Here is a 24,725-nt window from a genome sequence, read left to right as displayed (position 1 = left end):
CCAGGATAGGGCCCGGCTCCTTCTGGAAAGCAAATGTGTACTAGCTTGGTCAAAGCATTTATTAAACTATGGCAGTCACAAAAGCACTGTGATGGATCTTGCCAAATACTAAAACTCCTGACTTTTCCTCATGGGCCTTGCAGTCATACTATCTGTCACTCACCCTGTTTCTAAAAGTGCACCTTCTCAAAACGATTTCAGCAGTCCGACTTATCCCTTATAAAACTCCAACTTGTTAGCGTACATCTGATACTCACAACTCTCCCTTCAGCTCTCAATTCCGATCCTGCCTATGACAGGCACTGGCCACCCATCTGCCTTTGCCCCAATCCCAGGTACAAGTGAAAACACCAGGAGGAGGTCCAGTGTTAGTTCTTGGACCCACATTCTTGACCCCATCCACTCCTTAGGGTCCTTGGCTTTATTATTTTCTCTCTGTCTACTTTCCTCCTATCCAGTCCTTGGCCCCACTGTCCCAGACCAGAGCTCCGACATTCTCTTTCCAGCGGGCAGTGCAGATGTACACAACGCACGATTTCCCACACAACACTGGCGAGCCAGCCCCTTTCCAGGATAAACAAGTATTGATATAGAATATCTAGAATTCCTTAGATCTAGCAAATCAGCCTGCTGTGAACTGCCACCAGCAACAGCGTATCATCCAACTGCCTCTTACCTACCACTACATAATCAGAAACTCTCAGTAACATTACACAATCAAGCAGATATAAAGTATCTGCAGTGTCCCACCAGTGCACTAGCTTAACAATCTGCCGAGAAAAATAATTATTTAGGTCCGGCATCATGTTTCACTCCTCATATTTTGCTAACTGTTCAAAATCACGTGAATAATAATCTATCCTAAAATTTTTACTAGAGGAGGGGGATCAAGAGGGCATGCAGAGTGAAGGTTACATCATCTCCCTCCACTCTGGTTAACAGAATTTATCATCTGTGAATATCTGGACACGTCACAATACTAACCAATTATTCATAGTTCTTTGAGATAACTAACACTGACCGTAAGATCTCAACACCAGATTTCCTTAAAATTCTACCAAACACTCATCTCAGGTCTTAAAACAGAACTGCTCAGTAAACCACAGTGCTTTTCACATCCTGAGACATGAAAACTTCATTCACTTTTGCCCTGGAAGCCAACACCCCTTGGCAGCAATAAAGTAAGCAAGAAGGGAGGCAGGTCATTGCACCTGTTTCTGTCATCTTTCTACACCAGCAACATCTTGAGCTCAACCTTGGGGTTTCCCGTTTGTCACTGAATTGAACTACGGGCATCTGGTCCGATGTCTGTTCAGTTCTGAGACAAGTTTATCATCTACTCTGATCCATGAACTTCTGGGGTTTGGGGGCAGTGGGTTACACACTTCTCAGGACTTCAAAGAGAAGTACCTCCTAGATGCAGGGAACCACTCTGGAGAGAGCAAGATGTAACCGGCATACAGCCCTTGAGGAGATTACCAGCTAACACGGTAGCTTACACTGTATCGAGCAACCAAATGTGATGAACAAACGTGAGTTTCTTTTAAAAATCAAGGCAAAATTATCAAAAGCAGGAATGGAAAAACTGCCAACTTATCAAGGGAAAGCAAAGCATAAAAACGATACCCAGGATAGGAACAGATGCAAGGGCAGCTGGCGGCACAGACTTTGAAATATCTATGGAAGGGCCACATTTACTCGATGAGTTGGGCAGCTTCATTAAAATTAAGTAAAACGCATGCCAGGCATGGTAGCGGCATGCTTCCCAGCACTCTGAAAATGGAGGCAGTAGGATCCCCAGTTCAAGCCCAGTTTGGGCAACTTGGTGAGACCCTCTCTCAAAATACCAAACTTTCAACATGGCTGGGGTATACCTCAGTGTTCCTGGGTTCAGTCCCCAGTATTACCCACTCCAAAAAAATTAAAATAATATGTAGCTCCTCATAAGGAATTTTTAAAGATTCACATACAGTAAAAATGAAAATTTACTGTGCTAATTAGTTCTGTACATGTTTAGCCGTAAACATATGAAAATTTATATTCATAAGCATACAACATGTACATGGAGGCACATGCACTGAAAATTAGGAATGGAGCACTGAAATAAAGGCAAAGAAATGCCAGTGATTAAAAAACATTCCCCCCAGAAACAGAAAAGAAATGGACAGGCTTCTCAATGGTATTATCCCTTTCTCTCAGTCTTAGTTCACTTAATACGTTCTAGCTAATTCTTCTGCACTACACCTTAAAATCAAAGTCAAATACATTCATTCATGGTTTTCTTTTTAAAAATTCTAATTACATTCATTTCCGATTGGTCATTACACGAGCTTGGATCAGGATACAATCTGATGTCTCACCTTCTATATTTCTAACTTCCCAGTCTAGAGACAGGTTTACAGCTTGCTTTGCTCATTGCTCTAGTGGAGTCACAGATGTTTCCTTTCTCTGGCAAAGCACACACATCCAGTACCATTAGAGGGAAGTTAAGTCCCCACTCTCAGGAAAGAAGGCACATGCACTGAAGTTAACTTCTTCCCTAAAGAAGTTAAATGAGATGCACCGAAAAGCACATGGTCCAATGATGACAAGGCTTTGAGGAGCCCCCAAATACTCACTGCCAAGTACTGGGAACCACAGAGACAATGTATTTCCCATCCAAAAATACCCATACGAAATTAAGTGACATTATGAACAGCAGGATCAAACAATTAAAGCAGCTCTGGAGAGTTGTTACAGCAGGGTTATCAGTAGTTCACACTATTCTCTACCCATTCTAATGACTAACACACACACACAAACACACACTCCTCAAGTATATGGTACAAATACTATTTTCTTTATCCAGTTTGCCTGCAAAAAACTCATGGAGAACTAACGAAGAGAACTTCACACAAGCCTAGGCAAAGGACTAGAAGACTTGGAGGAAGCCAAACAGATTATGAGTAATTTCTGTTTTCACCAATAAAAATATAATACTTTCGTAATTTTAGAAATTATTGTTAAACATATTAAAAATTAAATTTTAAATGACATCAAGCAAAGCCAAATTTACATACTTTCATTTGCATCTTTTATGGCAAAAAGGATGGCAGAATAATGCTATATAAAACATCGTGAGTTACATAAGAGACTATTCTTCTAAAAATAAGTGTCACTTCAAATGGATTGTTTTATAGGCAAGTAGAGTATCAAACGAAAACATGATTGCATTAAATATAAAGCTGAAAAATTTACTTGTACATGCTGAAGGTCAGGGTTGATGACCTTAATTTATACGTTATTGATAAATACAGATCTTTATAAAACAATTACATGTGACTTGTATAAGAAATACCTATACTAGTATTAATTCCAAAACCCAGTAACAGGGCCAAAGTACATCTTAGCTTGTTCGGGATGGACTGCATTTATACACAGTGGGTAAGTGTTAAAGCATGATAGGGACGAGGAGATAGCTCAGTGGGGAAGCACTCACTACCACAGGCAGGCGCTGAGTACAGGGGGTCACTGGGAGAACACAAACAGCAGATACTAAGCCTCAGATCCACTAACCTCGTGGAACCAAGTGGGGGGCACTTCAATTTGGTTCACAAACAAAAGCATTTGACAAAATTTTGTTTCTGTTTGCAAACTCTGTATCACATTACAAACACATCTGTAGCCACCTTTCCCACACAAACACAAACGTGGCCATCTTTTCCAAAGTCGTGGAACAAAGTAAGTTGTGAACCAAGGTACCACTGTAATAGATGATGCTTATTCTCACCCTCTCCCTGCCAGATCCTCTTGGGACTTTTTGTGAGAACCTGCCAGGGTTCTCAGAAGTAAAGCCCGAGAAAGAATGGGGACCACCCTACGATGTGGAACCCTCAACTTTTCACCCTCACACATACTCGGCCTCCAGCAGTGCATGAAGCGTCCCACTGAAATGTCTCCACCAGCTCATGGCTCCAGGGCATGAGCTCCAGGAAGCAGATCTAGGTCATGGCCATCTGGATGCCTCTGTCTCTCTAGAGCATCCAACGGGGGCTTACCCTGTGACTTCAATTCTCTGCCAGATTTTAAGAAGTCATTGGTTTTTATTTTATGCATATTTTTCTTTGTAAGGATGGGATTCATGATATCCACATTCCAGATTAGGGCAGCAGTCTAAGTCCCACTTTTATTTCCTCTGATGCTCACTCCGGGAACCCTGTTAGCGTACCGGTAGAAAGTCCAGGCCATCTGAGGGGCCAGCACCAACGAACTGCTCTGCCAAGGGCTCTTCACGTCCTCGTCAAGCTACACAAACTGACACCACACAGGACAGAACCAACCTTTCCCTGCCTCGCCCTTTCTCAATCAAAGATTTATGAGCAGAATAAATGACAGTTGTTTTATTTCTCAACGTTTTGAAATGGCTCATTTTGCAGCTGAACATTCCCAGAACAATTCGCAAGGGCCTGCTAATTTCTCAAAACTCAGCTCAAGCAAATCTCCCCTGTGCCGTCCATGGTCCTAGTTACATAGAGCACTCTCTCCTTCCCTCCGCTCTGGGTCCGCAGCACCTGCCAAGCTGTTTGTCTTCTCAGGGCCTGGTCTGAAACGTCCTATTACTATTCTTTACCTGGCTGGTGACAACTCCTCCCTCAGCTCCCAGCATAAATGTCCCTTCCTCAAAAAGCCTTCTATTGTCCATCCATCTAAGGTAACAGCTAATTCAGACAAGAAACATGCTACCTCCTAGCAACCAAGAAAAGGACAGCAATAAGAATGAAGTAACTCAGGAAGGAGGAGATGCTTTCAAATAAAACTGGGCTCATCATCACAGACTTCCTTAATTTTCCTCATAAATCACTTAAAATGAAATATGGGGGAGAGATTCTAGGAGCCCTGACATTATGAGTCTTGATCATTTTAATAATGGAAAATCTCTACACTAACTCTTTTGAAAGAGTCAGTGAAGACACACAAATGCCTTCAGATTATTATTTTGATTATTACATCGAAGGCATTCTAACCAAGTGATCAAAGAACCCTGATAACAAAAAGAGCTAACAGAGGCCAAGACACTTAAACACTGTCTAATAAAAAAGTTATTCCAGCACAGTGTAGTCTAATAATTGAAATCATACTTCTTGCTTCAACAATAACCTCATTGTCACTTTTGTCAAAAAGATTAGACATTGTTTGTTTTATCTGCTACAAGCTAAATGAAACCAGCTGTACCAATTAAGCAGACGCTAATGCCTGCATTCCTCCTTCAAAGAAAGTCATGGCTGTCTGCAATTTGAGTAAGCTTTAAGGTTTTTAAAAAATAAAATAAGCAGCTGTTGGTAGGTGGGCTATTACCCTCCTTGGACCGGGTAACAGTAAGAACCCAACCTTTTCAACTTTTACCTGCACATAAGGAACACAGATCTCAAAATCTCATGCACCGACTTCATTTACTTTACTACTTTTTAAAAAATCCATTATGTCCCGCTATACAATGCAATGCCGTATCTTGAGCTTTAAATTACAAAACTACATGGATTATAGTATACTGTGTTGCTATTCTCATATCATGTCCTCTGACCAAGACTGTCGTTACAGCTTTGATCTTTGAAGTAAGCTACAATAAGCTTAGGTGCACAAACCCAACATCCAAAGGAAATCAGAGCAGACCTAATGAGAAACAGTGGGCTCAGAAGCACCCTACAGCCGAGTTTATAAAACGTGATCAGATTGGCCTCACTTCTACACAAAGTTCCCGTACGTGGGCAGGTGACCTCTCAGGATCTTGGAAGTCAGCGTGACAGTCCAGACATCAACACTTAAGACTGAAACTTCAATGAGCTGGGAGTCCAGCATTATCCATCTAGGGATTTCTGACTTCAAATTCCCCCTGATAGAGTTTCAATGGAGTTGACCTGCGGGGCAACCAGAAAGCGCCACATCCTTTATCTCACAGATTCTGGAACGGTGGTTAACTACCGCTGCTTTTCTACTCCCGCTGCTGCCTTTCTTCTCACCGCTGCTTGTTTTAATTAACAGCATGTTCTTCCCCCTATTTCTCCAGGGGCTTTGAAGAGCTCTTTGAAATGTATTTAGTATATTTCAGTCTGGGTTTGGCTAGTCTCTCAATTTATGAGGTCATTTAATTCAAGTTCAATTATTCAGCACAAATTGGCAGAATGAAATGCTAAAAGAAGATTGGCACTTTCAATCACATAAATCTCGTGTTACATAAAGTGAGCAAATTCCTCCATTGTGCTTATTGACCTCTGAGATAACAATTTACCGCTGGCACAAACCAGTGTGGGCAGGCTTCCCCTTAGCAGGCTGGCCCAGCAGTGAGGCTTGGACACCTTCACCGCAACAGAAACTGAAGAGAAGTAAAGAAAATGACCCACGCTCGGGACCATCTGCGGGATGACTGACATGAAGTAAGGCTAAGAATGCAACAAAGAGCGAGCTGATCTTCCTCTAAATGCCACATGAAGGCTGAGAACATCAGAAGCAGCTACAGCTTCACACCCCTCCTAGACTGCTCGGCTGATGACTGGAGAAGTTCATGGCTTTACCACGCATAGGACTCTGGCATCTGGGGAAAGAGGGAATTCAGGTTGCCCCAACAGCAAATCCCAGGGTGCCAAGAAGGATACGGGGTTCCACATCCTGACTCGGAGGGCTGAGCTGGTGGGTGGTCTCAGCTGTCATTTAGGACAGCCCCCTAAGCAAGCCACCAGGCCTTCCAAACTGTACTGCTTGAGGCCAGTTCCACTTTAACACTTAAAAATGATTGTTTTACTTAATCAAACGTGCAAAGTATTGAAATGAATCCGTTTGCTGTGTAAGGCCATCAGCATTCAAAAATTTTAGTCTGATAACCAAAAGGTGAAAATTCCATTGTATTTGCCAGGAGAGTTGGGGGCAATAAGCCACCAAAGGGAGCCACGTCAAGGACCCCACAAGGACACACAGGGCCAGGGGTTAGCTTTGTAAGCACAAGAAGCTGTGGCTTCTGAACTCTGTCAGTTCCACCAGAGAAAACATCTTTAAAATACTCTGGTCAAGAACATCCTTTGAAACTTCACACCATTTTAGTGGGGCATCTCTTACTGTATTCCAGTGTATACAGAATGTATGGCGTACTAATTTATGTAGAACTATTTGCGTATATATACCATCCCCCTCATGACTAAGTTTTCCTAGGACAAAATCCACATCTGAGTTACCTCTTATCACCTACAGTATAAAAGGACAGGATTATAAAAATATATAATCAACATTCATCACTGGTTGAATAAGTTTTAAAAATATCAATGAATCTCAATGTACAAAAGACAGACAAACGGAAAGGTAAAAAGATAATTTCAAGGTGCTGAGTTAAAGACATTTTAAATGCACCTTTTTTTGTTTTTTTTGGGTTTTTTTTGGTTTTTCTCCAGTACCGGGAACCGAACTCACGACCTTGCGCTTGCGAGGCAGGCGCTTTTGCCGCTGAGCTAAATCCCCAGCCCCTAATGCACCTTTTTTTAAAAGTGCAAAACATATAATCCAAGGTTTTTTAAAACTATATAGGATGCTACAGGAATTTAGAAGAGAAAACATAATCAGAAAACCAAACCAGAACAGAAATTAATAGTCATATATAATGACAAACTGGCTCCCTCCAACAAACACACTCACACAAAATAGAAGTCAGAAATATTGGTCAAAACAAAACAAAAAACTCTGCTCAAATATGAAAGTGTGATACATTCAAAGCTTTTTTAAAAAATAAATTGCATTTTTGAGTGCTGTGTGTTGATGTATTATAGTCAGCCAAAAATTCTTTAGAAGCCAAGCTCGCTACAAAGTGGGCCACCTGTATAGAAATTTCAGTCCCTGGTCCCCAACCTATGTGTCCCTTAAGGAATAAGACACTCAGAATTCAAAAGTAATAAAAACTCTATTCCTCCTCAAGTTTCTAAATCATGGCTCACTGCAACTCTTCCAAAATTAAGATTTATAGCAACCTTTTGATAAGGGGAATACACTTTATTTATTTTGGGTAAAGAAGAATGCTCAGATAAAGGATACCTGAGATATACCACAGGTAGAAAAAGAAGAACACTGTCATGAGTGCCATGCCAAATTAGGGAGATTTGAAATTAATAACCGTTATGGATTGAATTGTGTCTTCAAAACGAGATTTGTTGAAGCTCCACCTCCCATCACCTCGGAATGTGACCTCATTTGAACACAGGACCTTTCCAGTGGTATCAAGTTGAACCGAGGTCCTGAGGGAGGGCTTTAATCCAGTATAACTGCTGTCCTGAACAAAAGGGGAACACACACAGAGAGAGACACAACACTTGCACACACACTGGAAGAATACCATGTGACGACAAAGACAGAGAGCAAGGTGACGAATTTACGGTGCAGGATGCCAGACACGGCCAGCACATCACCAGCAGCTCACAGAGAGGCAGGGAACAGATTCTCCCTCAGCACTCTCAGAAGGGATCAATTCTGCAAACTTCACCTTAGACTTCAGGCCTCCAGAACTGTGAGCCAATAAACTTGTGTTTGTGGATTGTGTTACGGCAGTCCTACCAAACACAATGAACTTCATGGTAAAATCCAAATGCAACACAGATAAAGCAATAACATGTATATCTCCAACTGAAATTCACAGGAATCTCTACAACTACCAGGCAGCTCTAGTGCATGACGGAGAGCTGCTTTGGAAGATAATGCTAAAGATACATCCAAAGATGGGGGCAGGGACCCAGACATTTATAGGAGAAGATGAGGAGTACTGGAATGACATCCAACATCTACTTTAGCTGGCTCTTTAAATTACAAAACATTTGAGGGACACAGCAAACAAACTCAGCCCTTGGGTCCCACTATATGACACATTCCATGGGATGATCAAAAACATAGTGAACACTTAATTTTTTTACAAAACGTATTACCATAAAAGACACATTGCCAAGAATGGTGGGATAGCTGTATCTCAAGCGAGGGGGCAGTATTTTGGATATTTTGATCATTATTAATGGCAACGTGTCTTTTAGTGAAATAAATTTATTAAGCACTTGTCGCATTTTTTTGATCAACCCTTGTACCCTGATGTCACCAACATCAGGGTACAATGCAGGCAAATGCAGGCAGGCTGTCATCTCCAGTGAGAGGAAATTAAATATTACACGTGACCAGCAGGCTTGAAACTGTTTCAGAAATGCTTAGAGCTCTGGAGTGAAAACTATCGATCGTCCAGAACTATCCCCCTCAGAGTTTATAGGCAGTTTTAAGTCTTTTCTTTTATCCAGGTAGAACAGATGAAAAATCTCTCATTTGTAAGATTTTGATACAAATCCTCGAGTTAAATGTTTAATGGTGTTACGAACTTATATTTGCACATGAGCTGACCACATCTTTTATAGGCAGGCAGTAGCAAGGGCTTGGTCTGTTTCTTTCTAGTGAAAGGTGCATTTGCTTCTGTGTGAGTCACAATTAAAGTAAGTCAGAGCATATGGAAGAACCATCTGCAGTATTCAACAAGGACCGAATCTTTCCAAGGCCTGCCACTATGTACAGGCAATAATGGTGTAATAGTTGGGGAGAAATGGCTTCAAGCCAGACAGACACATCTAAAATAAGCCCTGGTGCTAAGCACCTGTGTGAACACAGACACGTGACCTCGGTATACACCATTATTCCGTGGTCAAATGACAACAACCTAACCCACGTCTAGGGTAATGCGAGGACTAAACAAAGCAAAAGAAGGTATTACCGTACTTTAAACAAAGGGGTTGTTTAACAAAGGACATTGAGCCCATATTATCAACCTAAAATTCACAAGTATGTTTTATGCAGTACAGTACTACTCTTTTCCCTTAGGAAAGAATATAAAAACATGGGACATGACCTCTGATAAAACTGTCGAGACTATTACTCTGACATTCTATCATTCTCAAGTAATTCCGTTAAGTCATTAACAGCCCTCTGGGATTTGTTTAGTTTTCTATTCCCCAGAATATTGCTTTTTTTATTCAAATAAAAAAATCAAAATTTTAACAGCTTTCAAAATACTATTATTTTTAACTTACAGCATTTCTGTATTTCTTTACTTACATATATTCTTCCACAAGGAATATTTTAGAAGGGGTATTTCTTCATTTTCTAAACTTAAAAATCACAAAGAAAAACCTAAGAGTCTGCTTCCAAAATAGTCAGATTATATAAATTAGCATAATATTTCTGATTATGTGTTTGGATTGATCCTCCACAGAATTTTCTTCTGCTTGTTTTTTATTTAGTTACTTAGGTTAGAAAGTTATATCTTCTATAAAGATTATTAAGAGATGTAACACAGATGGTTTACAAAATTATTTTTCAACATCATTTGGTAAGGTTATTAAGGCTTATGTCTCCTATAGTTACTTCAGAAATACCACTGTGTTCTCCACAAGCTACATGCCAGTAAATATGAATTTCTGTCCTTACTCAGTAAGGGAGAGAGAGAACAACGATCAGAAACATACGGCAGTGAGATTTTTAAAAATCCAAGTTTGTGTCCTGACCCCAGAACAGCAACGGGAAAGGAGAAAACAAGGAGGAAAAGAGGTGCTTCTCTGTGGGAAGATGATGGCAGGTAGAAAGAAAAATTTGCATTTTTTTTTTAAAAACCAAGTGACTTCTGAAATATGGAGTAAAAGCTCAATTTAAAAAGACATCAAGAATGGTATACATTTAGTTTTTGTCAAACCTCTACTCTTATGCTTAACACTCGACATTCATGAGAAAATAATCACATCACTCACCTGGAAATGAACTGTCGCTAGAGGGATCCAACCCCACCCAGAAGAAAACAAAGCTGAGGGAAGCAGTTAAGCAGAAAGACCAACTGGGTAAGACTGAGAAACTTTCCTAACAGAGTAACAGATTCCACAGGCTTTTACATTTGTTTATAAAAAACGGGTGAAAAAGCTGTTTTATAATCTATCACTTAAACACATTGCTATTTAGTATTCATTTTACATATTTAAAAAAAATAATGAACTTACTTGCTTTTCCCTTTGTAAACAGTAGCGTAAGATCCTTCCCCTAATTTTTCCAGTTTTTCGTAGGAGTCAGCTTTGCCAAATTTGGGACTTGTTGGCTAAAAATGAAGCAGACAGAGAGTAAGCAAAACAGACCATATCATATTTAATTAACAATAAATACTCTGATCTTACTGGAGATGTACAGATTCTCTGTCACTTGCTAAATAACTTTTTTCTAAGATGAGAATATTTTTACAAACAACATAATAAACACTCAGAGTACAAAATCCAATACATGCAAATGAACCCAGGTAAAATTAAATTTACCCATAATCTAACCAAGGAGCCAAATATTTTGATATTTCTTTTTCTAGTCTTACCTTGCTGATAGCTGCTTTTTCTTTCTTTTACACAGTTGGGATTTCACTTATATATACTAGCTCACCATCTTTTTTTTTTTAATTCAAAATATCATGAATATTTTCCATGGTATAATTCTCTAAATTTAGAACTGGCATACTGTAACCAGTGCATCAAATCTAGCTATGTTTGCACAGTTTATAAGCTTAGAATGGTTTTTATTGTTTTTACTGGTGGCAGCATCAAAAAGATGACATTTCATAATATGTGAAAATTATAGGAAAAGTGAACTTTCGTAACCATAAAGTTTTATTAGAATGATCATGCTCATCATTTACACATTGTCCATGGCTTTCTAGTTATATCAGAGCTGCAACGACGATAGCGATCATACAATGGACAAAGCTGAAAATATTTACTATCTGACTCCTGCTGTAAAGCACGGCGGTACATTATTCAGTCATAGAAAAGGACTCTTCCAACACCTTTGGAATCTGTACATTTCCAAATAGACAAAGATGCATCATTCATATATCTTTACACAAAATGGAATTCCCTTGTGTGTATGTTAGCCAATACTTAAGATTAGCTGAAACAAAATTACTCCTTAAGATTAAAATCCATCAAATGACCCAAAAAGTTCTAAGAGTGATTTTTGCTGGGCTCAACCCCTACCCAAATTCAACCAAGGAGTAAGAAAAGAGAAGTACTGTCCTCCGTGGGGCAGAAACATTCAGTGAGGCTACGAAAGGTGATATCAAAACATGAATTATTTACAACTATACAAGTAATTCAAAACATCTTACCAGAGGCGCTGTCTGATCACAGTACACAGAATTCATAAGAGGTTGCTAAAGCTCACAGTAATTCATAAATAATCAACTTTATTTTTTTAATTTTTTACTTTAAAGAGAATAAAAAATAACAAAATAACAATACAGACAAAAACAAAACAAAAACAATAAAAATGGCACAGGGTTTTAGCACAAAATGATAGGAATTAACAGGGGTTGTTACATATTGTGATCTTCAACGAAGTTGCTCAGATTATCAGATGTAAGAATGCAAGATTGATCAAACTCAACGTGATTTAAAAAAAAAAATTTAGCACATGTTTACAGTACAGAATGATCACATTTACCCTGGGGAGGTGGCTGGTGCAGGTACACACCATCTTCATTCTTTTTTTTCTTTTGGCCCCTTCCCCCCATCACCTTCCCTGCTCCCTCCAACTCTTACTCCCCTTCCCATTGACAAAAGCTCTGTTTTCATTCTTTTTTTTTTTTTTTTTTTTTTTTTTTTTTTTTTTTTTTGGTTTTTCTCCAGTACCGGGAACCGAACTCACGACCTTGCGCTTGCCAGGCAGGCGCTTTGCCGCTGAGCTAAATCCCCAGCCCCTCCATTCTTTTCTTCCACTTTCTCTCAACCCCTTTCCATTCCTTCCCTCCTCTCTCCCACCATGTCTTCATCTACTCCCCATCCTTATTTACATTTTGCGCTTCTCATCTAAGACAACTGTATATTATTTACATTTGCGTGACTAATTTATTTCCCTTAACAATATGGTCTCCAAGCGTACCCACTTACCTACAGATGCCTCAGGTTTATCCTTCTGCATGGCAGAGTAGAACTGCACTGTATGTAAAACGTGGTGTTTAATAACCAACTTCGGAAGCTTAGTAAAGGAACTTTTTATAAAATCCAGAGAACACGAGTCCTAAGCTTGAACACCATTTTTGGGGTGTGCTCCTGAACCATTTATTTAAAAACACACAACATCAGGGAAATACTCCCACTATTTTTAAAGACTCTATGCAGCAGTTTAAATATATACTCTTATCTCCTTTTCACTCCAAATTCCATATAGTGACTGAGAAGATACTTGTCAAAAATGATAGAATCAGAAATGGAAAAAAAAGTGCCAATATCTAATTAGAAATTCTGAGGAAAACTTAAAAGCGATTAGGATCAAAACTTCAAAGAAAAGCCCCAGCATGATGAGAAGACTATTAGAGGAAAGAAGCCAGACCTTGTGAGTAAACACAAGACTCATCCACAGAGAGCGCACAGCGTCTTCCCAAGCAGTCTACCAGGACAACAGCAAGAGGAGACAGCTGAGAACGTAGTATCTGGGCTAGAGACGGAGAGAAAAGACTCAACCAACACCCAGAGAAAAGGCAATGTTTCTCTGTCCCCCAAACTGCAAGCACTGCCTCTTTCATGCTGTCAATAGAGAAAAATTAGAGAAAACAGAGTAAGCTGTCAATGATCATGAAATACAAAGGTGAGTATACAACCAAAAATCACAAACCATTTCAGGAAAATCAATACCCTGAATGAAATAAAGTTTAATGGGCAGATAAACTAAAACCCAGGGAAGAGAGTTCAGAGTGCTGTATAAAAGTAAGCATAACTTTGGATATGAAGATATCACAGCCTTTAAAAAATTAAACCACATTGACCTAGGGATGTAGCTCAGTGGTGGAGCATTTGCCTATCAGGTAAGGGTAAGGCCCTGGGTTCAACCCCAGCGTTGCCAAAAATAAATAAATAAATAAATAAATTACATTAATAAAAGAGACAACTGGAGATCTTAAGAGATTAAAAATTTATTCAGTGAAATGAAATGTTTAATGGGCAGTAAATAAAAGAATGGCCATAACTATAAAAATAAGAAGCTCAACATTTGAAATGAATTCTCCCAGAAAACTTCAGGGAGTAATTATATCTAAATAGAAAAATTATTCAACAAGCATATTTTCAGACAAAAATGGCTACCATAAAAACCCAGTGTTTTTGAAATTAAAAGAGACAATAACTTTGTATCACTTATATTTAAGTTGCTTACGTATGCAATAATACAGGGCAATTTTACTTCCCACTGGAAAAATAATCCAGACATAAATTTCTATATTGTCACAATACAAAACTTGGCAGCTGGGTGTGGTGGCATGCACTTGTACTCCCCCCACTCAGAGGGCTGAGGCAGGAGAATCATCATGAGTTTGAGGTTAGCCTAGGCCAAATAGTGATTTCCAGGCCAGTTTGAACTACACAGTGAGACCCTATCTCAAAAAACAAAATAGTATAAAACTTGGTTGGACTGACGGAAGATGTGCAAGAAGGCAAAAACAGCAAAATAATACCATGTTGATACTTTCTGACTCAACCAAGACACACTTCACACACTAACTCCCAAGGCACAAATTTTAGTATGCTTATGAAGTCTTAAAAGGCGACACTAGATTTATATAAATAAAATGCACAAATTTCAAACAAATTAAAGAAAAGGGAATGTAAGAAAAAAGTGCAATAAAGGGAAAAGAAGGGGAGGAGTGGGAGGAATAATTCTCAGTAAGAAACCATGCTCAGGGAAGTACCAAATAAAAAGGAAGTCGATATAAACATATCAATAATTACAATAAACATAAAAGAATCAAATTCCCCTCTTAAGAGAAAAGCTCAGATTAAAAAGCAAGGAAGATCCACCAAAATGCTATTTAGAACACACAAAATTAAAACAAAAGAAATAATCTAAAAATAAAGGAATGAAAAAATATAGCTGAAAAAGATATTTTTTGAAAACAGTATGATACAGTAGTATTGATGGCAGACAATACAAAATTCACAAAACAATAAATGAAGTTACTATTTCCCACAGAATGAATCTTAAATCTACTAAGAAATGTAATAACCATAAATTAGTAAAGGCCTGATAACATAGCTTTGAAATACATGAAACTGTAAAATGAAAAATTGTCAAATCTACAATGATAACACGAGACAAACAGAAAATGCTTAACATTAACAAACCAAGATAACCAATAAGTAAAGGATCTACAGACTTGAATATCAGAATTAACATATTACTTTAATGTATGTATTAACACACGCTTATACTCATTTTAAGCACATATTTAACATTAATTTTAAAATGATAACAAATTAGGCTATAAAGATCTCAATAGTGAAAACTACAGAAACACTGGTTCAGCTTCTTTTTCTGAACATGATGCAATAAAATTACACATCAAGGCTACTGCTAAAGTATACTGTATTTGAGGTTATGTCTAAATGGATAGATTATAGCTGTCTTGCAAAACAATGTCACTATAGTAACCGTTTCATCTTTATATATATAACATGTTGTATACTTTAAACATACACAGTTTATTTTAAAAAATAATAATAAGAAGAAAACTAAAGAGTTTATCCCCATAAGTTAAAAAGGATACACCTGGAAAACATAATGTTAAGTGAGATAAATCAGATACACAAGCTTAAATATGTATGGTACCTCTCTTTTGAGTAAGGCAACGCATAAATAGAGAGCAAAATAAAGGACGAATGGAAGGAAACAGACAGGCCTTTTGCAAATGGGAAGGGGTCTGAGATACATGGAGGGGGAGTGTGGGAGATGGGGATGTAAAAGATTGAAGATATGTAACATACATGGACCATATACCCACAAGGAATGTAGACACTGTATGTCGTAAACATGAATTGAAAACAGTAACAATAACAATGAAAATGGGGAAAGGGAATGTAGACATGGAGGGAGTGGGGAAGGGAAGGAGAACAAGAAAGAATCAAACCACATTATGTACATGGACTTACTACCTAAGGTGAATATAAACTTCATGTACTGCATACATGTGCTAATAAAATAAAATTTTAAAAAATAATGACAAAAATAAAGTTACATGAAAGTCAAAAAAATCAAAACTGAAAATTCATGAATAAACATGACAACAAGACATTTTAAGACCTCTGAAATGTAGCCAAACCAAGATATAAAGGAAAATTTAAACAAATATACCTACAGGACTTTTAGACTTTTAACTGCAGCTGGAAAAGGAGCTAAAATGATGCAGTAGAAGAGATTAATAGACAATAAAAGATATTCATGTAATATGAAGCAAAAATATAGACATGGTCATCAAAGCTTAATGCTTTAGTAAAGACCACTAAAGCTTGGGGCTGGGGATTTAGCTCAGCAGCACAGCACCTGCCTGGCAAGCGCAAGGTCATGAGTTCGATTCCCGGTACCGGAGAAACCACCCCGCTCAAAAAACCAGACCATTAAAGCTTAATGCTTTGTAAAGACCATTAAAAGAGACAACTCTCTGCAAGTCAAAATAAAAGTGAACCAAGTGATTAGAAATTAAAAAGAGATCATTACTCAGTGTAGAAACAGATCTGCTGTCATAAGCTAACCTAGAATTCTATGCATAGCTTTATACCAAAATACTTGAAAATATAGAAAGCATACATCCTTGTCTGTAAAAGTATCAAATATCCAAATGGACTACAGCAAAAACCAAAACAAATTAAGCATAATCAATTTAAACAATAAAAATTTTTAAATGTAACAGGCTACTAAGAACAACTTCTACTAAAATTTAGCTAACAAGTAATTACTAAGTTATAGACAGCAGGAACCTTACTCATCATAAAAGTATTAAATGCTACCAAGTTAATTTCTGAATTTAGCATAACTCTATTACCAAAGTTCATTCCTTATCTAATCAACTAAAAAAATTATCTAATCAACTAAAAAAAGGGCCAAGTATGATGAACACAAAAGCAAGAATTCCAAAAAATATATAAGGTGATCACTTCCTTCAAGTATGCTAAAACAATAATACGTCATGGTCAAGTGAGAATTGTTTCATGAATTCAAGAATAGCTCAACGTCCAAAAATTTACTGGTGTACTTCATTGCATAAGAGAAAATAAGATAAAAATAATAAACTCTTTGATTTTTAAATGTAATGTATACCTGAAACAAAAACAAAATAAGAAAAATTATAGAATTCACAAACAAAGCAAGCACCGCATTGTGTCACTAGTGTAAAACTTGAAAGAGTTAATTTAAACTCGGAGGTATGATAGACACTGTGAAATGATAGGAAACCACCGAAGAGTAAAGGGCTTCTGGGATGTGGGAAAAGAGAAGGGAAAGAAGGAGAAATTTTGTATGTATGTATATACAGGATAGATAACATGGTTGTTCTTCTATCTGCTGTTTCTATGCTGAAAGAAACTGTCAATGAGTCTTTGGTTGACCAGTATTGCATGTCTATATCTGTTTTCATGAGAAGCCACTTTGAAGATATCAATATGTAATACAACCGCCATTGTTAATTCCCTACCACTTTGTTTGTAACTCTGTATTGTCTGTATTGTGCTTGTGATATGTTGTAAAATGTTGTATGTCTGTTAATGTTTCCCTCCTTTTATCCTTAAAATAAAAAAAAAAAAAAAAGAATTCACAAACAAAAGGAAAGTACACTAATTTAACAAAGATGATTTTAAGGTTTTAAGTTTAAGCTCTGTGGTGATGTACATGTGAAGCCACGGGTCTGATCTCCAGCACTGCAAAAAACAAAAAAAAAAAACCGAACAACTAAAACAAACAAACAAAAAGCACTGCCCAAGATGATTTCCTAACAAACCTTGTCTTTAATGGTGAAAGATATAATTCACTATCCTATTAAAGAACAAGACAAGGAGTCCCTGAACCTCCACTATTCAAGAGTCACTGACAAGCATCGGAACCTGCTGCACACTAAAAATACATCTCTAATCAGGGCTGGATGTCAGGGCCTTAAAACCAATGACACAGATTATAGAAAACAAACACATGCACACTCCTAACACCCCGTTCACCAGGGACAAGCCTAACATCTCAATGGTCAACCCACTACAGTATATATACATTTTCATGTTATTAACTTCCTTAATACAGCTCATTCTGTGAAGGAAAAAAATTTAAATTTGTGTGTGGAACTACAGATTTGCTGACTCTAAAATCAAATCTTTCAAAGTGTATATGACAGATGGTTACTTGAAGCTGTGCTTGCAGAGAAAGTCTCATCAGGGAACTTCTGTTACCCGTAATTAGTGCTACAAAAAAGAGGGCAAAGAATAAATTTCTGGGAGTCCCAAGTTTTAATCCAGCCTGTCTCTGGGCAGTGATTAAACATCATCTGAAGAATGACCATGGCAAATCTGCCATGAACAGGGTAGTAACCACTTCCTGAACAAAGTATCTGAGGAGGGGTCAATTTCACTCCATGATGAAACCCTGCTAATTTTTTAAATAAAATATACAAAAAAGTAGAATTCTTGCCTTCACAAAAGCAGAATTCCTACAGCTGGATGACACTGTCAGCATCATATAGATGAGAAAACCCCCTAATAAGATTAATTTGCTCAACACTATACACTGATTCTTAATCAAACACATTTTTTTTTCCTCAAAGTAAAACTCACCTATTTAAGTCACTCTCATTTAGTAGGGAGTACGAGAAAAAAATGAGTAGCAAAAGCTTTTTAATTACAGTATTTTAAGAAAATATACTAACAAAGATTTGCATATCAAAATATAAATATAAATGCATATACATCTATAGCTCTATATATGGTATAATATATAATATATATGTTTGTTAGAGGTATCCAAATGCAATAGATAGGATAGGCAGGATAGGGTGGCTTCAACACTAGCAAACTGCTTTTCTCCCAGTCCTGGGAGCGAGCCCTAGGTCAGGACGTTGACCAGTGCGGTTGCTCATGAGGCCTCTCTTGGCCAGCAGCCTTGTCTTGTCTTGTCTTGTCTTGTCTTGTCTTGTCTTCTCTTCTCTTCTCTTTCTCTTCTCTTCTCAGCACGTCTTCAGTGCCTTTCCTCCAGCTGAGCGCATCTCTTGGTGCCTCTCCCTCACTTTATACGGGCATCCGTCACAGAATTAGGACCCTTTCCCAGGGGTCACCTCAGCTAAACTGCATCTTTAAACACGTTATGATCAGGCTGGGGATTTAGCTCAGCGGCACAGTGCCTGCCTGGCAAGTGCAAGGTCATGAGTTCGATTCCCGGTACCAGAAAAAAACCAAAAACATTAAAAAAAATTAAAACGAAGACCTTATGATCAGATACAGCAGCATTCTGAGGTACTGGGCATTGGGATTTCAGTATCAAAATTTAGGGGGTCATAATTCAGCTCATAACTGTATAGATAAAGAAGAAACAGAGAGACAAAGATATTTCAAAATTGAATACAGACAGGAGTGGAGGGAGAAGAAAAGATGGAAGGTTACGATTTGAATTTCAAGGAATTTTGTTTCCCTGACGGTTAAACTACATAATTACAATGATGAGCTTCTGAGGTCTAAGCAGTACATTCATTTAGGATCCCTTATTTTTTTTCTTTCATATAGGATACGAACCATGTGGTGAGCTGAATCCAGTAAAATTTAATGGAAAATTACATTCAAAGTTGCCTGACTAGTCCTGTGTGGGTTATGTTCTCATGTATTTTTCATCACCAGAAACAGCTTGCGAATGTCACACTTTACCATCACCCTCCTGAGCCCAAGTTTTAAATAGAAATTTTAAAACCTATACTAAACTTCAGTATAAAATGATCTTCAATGGGGAAAATATTGTGTTCACAGTTCCACTCTAAATTATTTAAAATCAGAATGAGAGGTCTGCGAGTTTGCTTTTGTGCTCCTTTAAGAATGAATCCAATGTAAGTTAAAAGGAAAAAGTGGCTGCAGAAAATTACCTTTTTACACCTATTGGGAGATAAACTGCTAATGCATACTTAGGGCAAGTACAACACACAGTCCTCACAGAACTGTCAGAGAGAAGAGACGGCAGCATTTTTTATTCTGGGAAAGGTACAAATACCTTCCTAAGAACTGTGTATTTCACTCTTCATAATCTGCCTTGTATATGGAGTTAAGATAAGATATAGACCCTAGTATTTCAAAAAAGTGAACAAGAAATTCTAAAAACAACGACAATTTTCTTGTTATAAAAACAAGAAAGTTCATTTATTCACAAGAAAAATCAAGTAAGAGAAAATGCCAATGGTACAAAGTAGTCTATTCATCTAACCACATGGATTTGGATGCCTTAACTGCCATGGTAAAAGTATATTCTATTAACATGCAATGGCAGAAAATTAGTATTTTGCCACATTTGGTGGTTTAAAAAAAGTCAGTTATTTACCCTGTGAAACTGATATATAGTTATTCCGGAAATACACTATAATTTACAGATCAATCATACTGACTTTATGGGAAGATAAAGACATATAATTCCACTCTAAAATTGTTCTAATCTACAAAAAAAATGGTCCTATGGAATAGCCATATCCATGAGATAGTGTGAGCTTCAAGAGTTAGAGTGTTAAAAACTGAGTATCTTATTTTAAGGATGCAGAAAAGGTCTTATTTGTAATTACTATGCATATAAATAAGGAATTAAAATGACAAGTTTTCAAAGAGGTCAGTAATATAATCTTTCCTATCAAAGGAGCAAAACAAAATAATTCAGAAGGAGAGGCCCTATTTTGTTTAATAATCAAAGTCCAGGCTTTTCACTGGCCTTTTTTTCCTTCCAATTATATTAAATCGTCACACTTAAATAATGACACTGGGTCACACTAAGACGTAGTCAATCAGAAATAGCATCTTCAGTTCTTTGATGTCAGGTGTGTGGATGGATAGAAAACAGCTTTACGGAACAACTAGTCTCTGCTTATCACTTCCCTACTTAGAATGCAGTCTTCACATAGTGCTTTAGTGACTCGGAAGTACAGAGGGCTAATGTGCAATTGCTGACAGACACTAACCACATGGAGATGTGGAATTTAATGAGATAAAGTTAATACATTTCTCAAAAACAGAATAAAAGTGCAGACAGCTACCAATTGTCTAGACCAGTGGAGGGGAACATTGGCTTGGGTAATAGAAAGCACAGATAATGTTCCAGTTGAACAGTGTTTGCCACCCTGCTATTAAGAAGGTGTCCCTGGATCTTGGCACCTTAGCTCATTGTGTAATAATGCCCCAAACAACCAGCAAATACTGAGTATTCAGTATACGCAGGCCTTGAGCTTTGTATACATTACCTACATTTAATCCCTAGAATACCACCATGAGATTGGTTCTACCAGTCCCATTTGAACAAAATAATGAAAAGACCAAAGAAATAAAGTAATTCTTCTAAGAACTTACTTGGCAGTACTGGAACTCAAAACCAAACAAAAACAAAAACAAAACAAAACAACAACAACAACAACAAATATATATATATATACCAGAATCGAGTCCATCTTTTATCACTACCATACTGGTGGAGTATTCCTATAGAGTCCTAGTTCCACCCATATGGAACAGATGTTAATTATGATTAAGTCTGTTGTCTACTGAAACCCCATAAACAATGTAAAGGAGGAAAGGTTTATTAAGGCTCATTTCAGAAATTTCATTCCATGGTCACTCAGCCATGTTGTTTTGGGTCAATAGCTGCACAGTACGTCATGGCAGGAGTATCTGACAGAGGAGGCCTGCGCACTGCATGGTAGCCAGGAAGCTCAAACGAGAGAGACAGGAAGTGGCATGTCTCCATATCTCTTTCAAGGGCACAAGCCCCTGACTTCACTCCTAAACTTTCACTCCTAAAGGCCTTCAACCCATGGCCTGTGGGTGCCACTTAAGACGCAGACCATAACATACTGCATGCAGGATGAACACAATGAAAACACTTATTTACCATGTTACACTGTGAGAACGGGTGTGTGGATTCAACCAGAACTACATGAACCTATTAAGCAAGGACCTGAAGTTAAACCAGACTTGGCCAATTGTTGCCTTGCCTTTGACTTCCATAACAGGCCCTATTATCCAGCGCTTACACCCCTATTACAATCAAACTCAGGCAAGCCATAGTTAATAGGTAACTTGTTTATAAGGCAGATCTAGATGTCGAACAGAGAGATGGACCGAAATGTCACGCATGTCAACATGCAGACGAGGGCCATGATTATACGTGAAGTAATACTAAGAGGGAGCTACCGCAAGAATGGGGGTAGAACTGTCATTTACAAGTCTGTATGTTCCTCTTCCTCTCCAGATTAGATCTGTGTATCATGGGGTGCAGATTGTCACGGTGATTGAAAGAAGTAAATTTTGAGCAATTTGTAGAACGTATAGAGAATATCAACCTAAGTAAGAAATTCTGGAAATATGTTCTCTTTAAGCCCAGCTTATAATAGCACAATTCAATGAAATCCCTTCCAAATTGGGCTGGCAAGATGGGCAGTTTGTCTACATACTCCCAGTAGCTGTAGCTAATGAAGAGCACGGCCAGGTTGGGGAACGATAGGGAAAAGCTACTAAAAGTTCATCGCATCAGTGACAACACTAAATACTACCCAGGGAATGGTACTGGGAAAAGTAGGTAGTCATCTGTTATGGTCTGTGTCTGGATGTCCCCCCAAAGCCTCATACAGCCAGGGGGCAGGCTTTTGGAGTTTATGATTGATCCATGATCCAATGCTGGGTGGGATTATGGGTGTGAGTGCTACACCTGCCCTGGCGTGGGTAGTTTGCATACAATGTAAGGGAGAGAAAGAGGCTGCTTGCTGCCTCTCTTCCCTTTTGCTCTGACTGCTTTTGCAATCCTCTACCACTATTCCTCCATTTTGCTCTTGTTGCTTTGCTATGTTCCACCGCCGTGAACTGTTGCCCTCTGCCGTGTGCCACCCTGCCTTGGACCCAGTCGAGTATGCACTGAAACCTCCACAGACTGTTAGCTAAATAAGCCTTTCCTTCCTTAATTTTAGGTGTCGGGTATTTTGACTCAGCAACAAGAGAAAAGTAACCAAGACATCATCCAAAAAATGTCTGAAACAAACACTTTCCTTGAAAGATACCAACTGTGATATAAACTCAGATTATTTACAGTTTTCCAGAACTTTAAAACGTCTCTATCTGGAAAAAGAAAAAATCACCAAATATAGACTAGCACTAGCACCACTGATATCAAGGCACTCTTGAGTCACTGAGTGCAGTCATGGCTCCAAACACATGCAACAGCCACAACTACTTACACAGATGTATGTACAGGGATGGATGTGGGTAAAATAGTTTCTGTACCACAGTACTTCCAAGAAACAATGCTTTCTTCTTTAAAATATTACATGTGCTGCTAAACTTTCAACTGTTTCTTCCTGCTCAAATGTACTCATGGAGACTACTTAAGATAAGCGATACTTGAATTAGCATTAAAGATATGAATTAATCCTGGTGACTCACAGGTAAAGGGATTCCCTGGATGTTTACCACTGTTATATCACCCACCTTTAAGAATAACAAATTCTGTGCCAATACAGCTCTCATGCTTTCTCATTTTTATCAAATGATATGAAATGACCCAATTCACACTGTTGTGGGAAATATCAAATGGTGTTACACAAGGAGTGTCAAAGCCTCCACTTTCTGCACAAATGGAAATACAATGGAAGTTAGTCTTTTCACCAAAAAAATAAATAAATAAATAAAACACCCGTTTCTTTCACCATAGGGAGGAGAACAAAAAGACAGCAGGCAAGGAGAGAAGAGCAAACACTGAAGCACTCTGCTAAAAAAGAAAAAGAAACCCTCTCCAGCTTGACAGGGAAAGAGCAAAGACATTTTTCCTGGGCACACAGAAAGGAAGCAAAATTACTAAAATGAAAAGAATACAAAGCAGTGTCTACACAAAGTAATGTACATGCTCTGATATATCAGAAAGACACCCCAGGGCGGACCAGGATAGGGTACACCTGATATGAAACTCACAAAAGAGAATCCAAAGGAAATTAACCCTTCAGTGCCTAGTGCTCCATTTTTGGAATGTCCGTAACAATGGAACACAATTAAATGTGTTCTCTTCACATTCTTGTCCATTGCATTTTTCTATGTAAAATATATGAATTTTAAAAAGCCGGGTGTGGGGGTGCATGCCTGTCATCCCAGCACTTGGGAGGCTGAGGCAGGAGGGCCATTGTGAGTTCGAGACCAGCCTAGTCTATACAAAGTGAATTCAAGGCTGGCCTGAACTGCACAGTAAGACCCTGTCTCAAAAGGACAGTGTAGTAGATTGATAACTGGTGGTCAACTTATAACCCCCAGCTGAACTGAGTGAGTGGTGCTGGGTGTGGGACGCCCATCTGAGGACTGTTGCCAGCAGCATAAGAGGCAGACCTGGAGAAGAAGAAGCAAGGCTGTTGGGAACTGAGAGAGGCTGTTGGGAGCTGAGAGAGGCTGTCGGGAGCTGAGAGAGGCCGTGGGGAGCTGGCTTTCCTGATGAACTTGACTGTTTTCATCCTTGGAGGAGCTCGGGACCTCGCTGGCACTGAGAATGGCTTTGGTTCACTTTGGGGAGCTCTGGTCCTCACTATGAGCATAGCTGCCTGGTTCCGGAGGGGAAGATGGTGCACTGCCGGCCTCCTGGAAAAGCTTGCTGCATTGGCTTCCCTGATGGGAACTCAGCCATCCTGATCATCGGAGGAGCTCGGGACCTCA

General features: G+C 38.5%; 1 protein-coding gene across 3 annotated transcripts in view; it reads right to left on the bottom strand.

The window, feature by feature from the left end:
- Cdk14 (cyclin-dependent kinase 14) overlaps positions 1-24,725 on the bottom strand; it is a 548,127-nt gene that overhangs the window by 384,139 nt on the left and 139,263 nt on the right. For all 3 annotated transcript variants that reach the window (XM_005387996.2, XM_005387994.2, XM_013516047.1), the window contains one exon: positions 11,025-11,119. In XM_005387996.2, coding sequence (XP_005388053.1) covers positions 11,025-11,119 — 95 coding nt within the window. The remainder of the gene's footprint in view (positions 1-11,024; positions 11,120-24,725) is intronic.

This window comes from Chinchilla lanigera, unplaced genomic scaffold (assembly GCF_000276665.1).
Source record: "Chinchilla lanigera isolate Chin_1 unplaced genomic scaffold, ChiLan1.0 scaffold00031, whole genome shotgun sequence".
NCBI classification, from domain to species: domain Eukaryota; kingdom Metazoa; phylum Chordata; class Mammalia; order Rodentia; family Chinchillidae; genus Chinchilla; species Chinchilla lanigera.
This window is presented reverse-complemented; position numbering and strand designations above follow the sequence as displayed.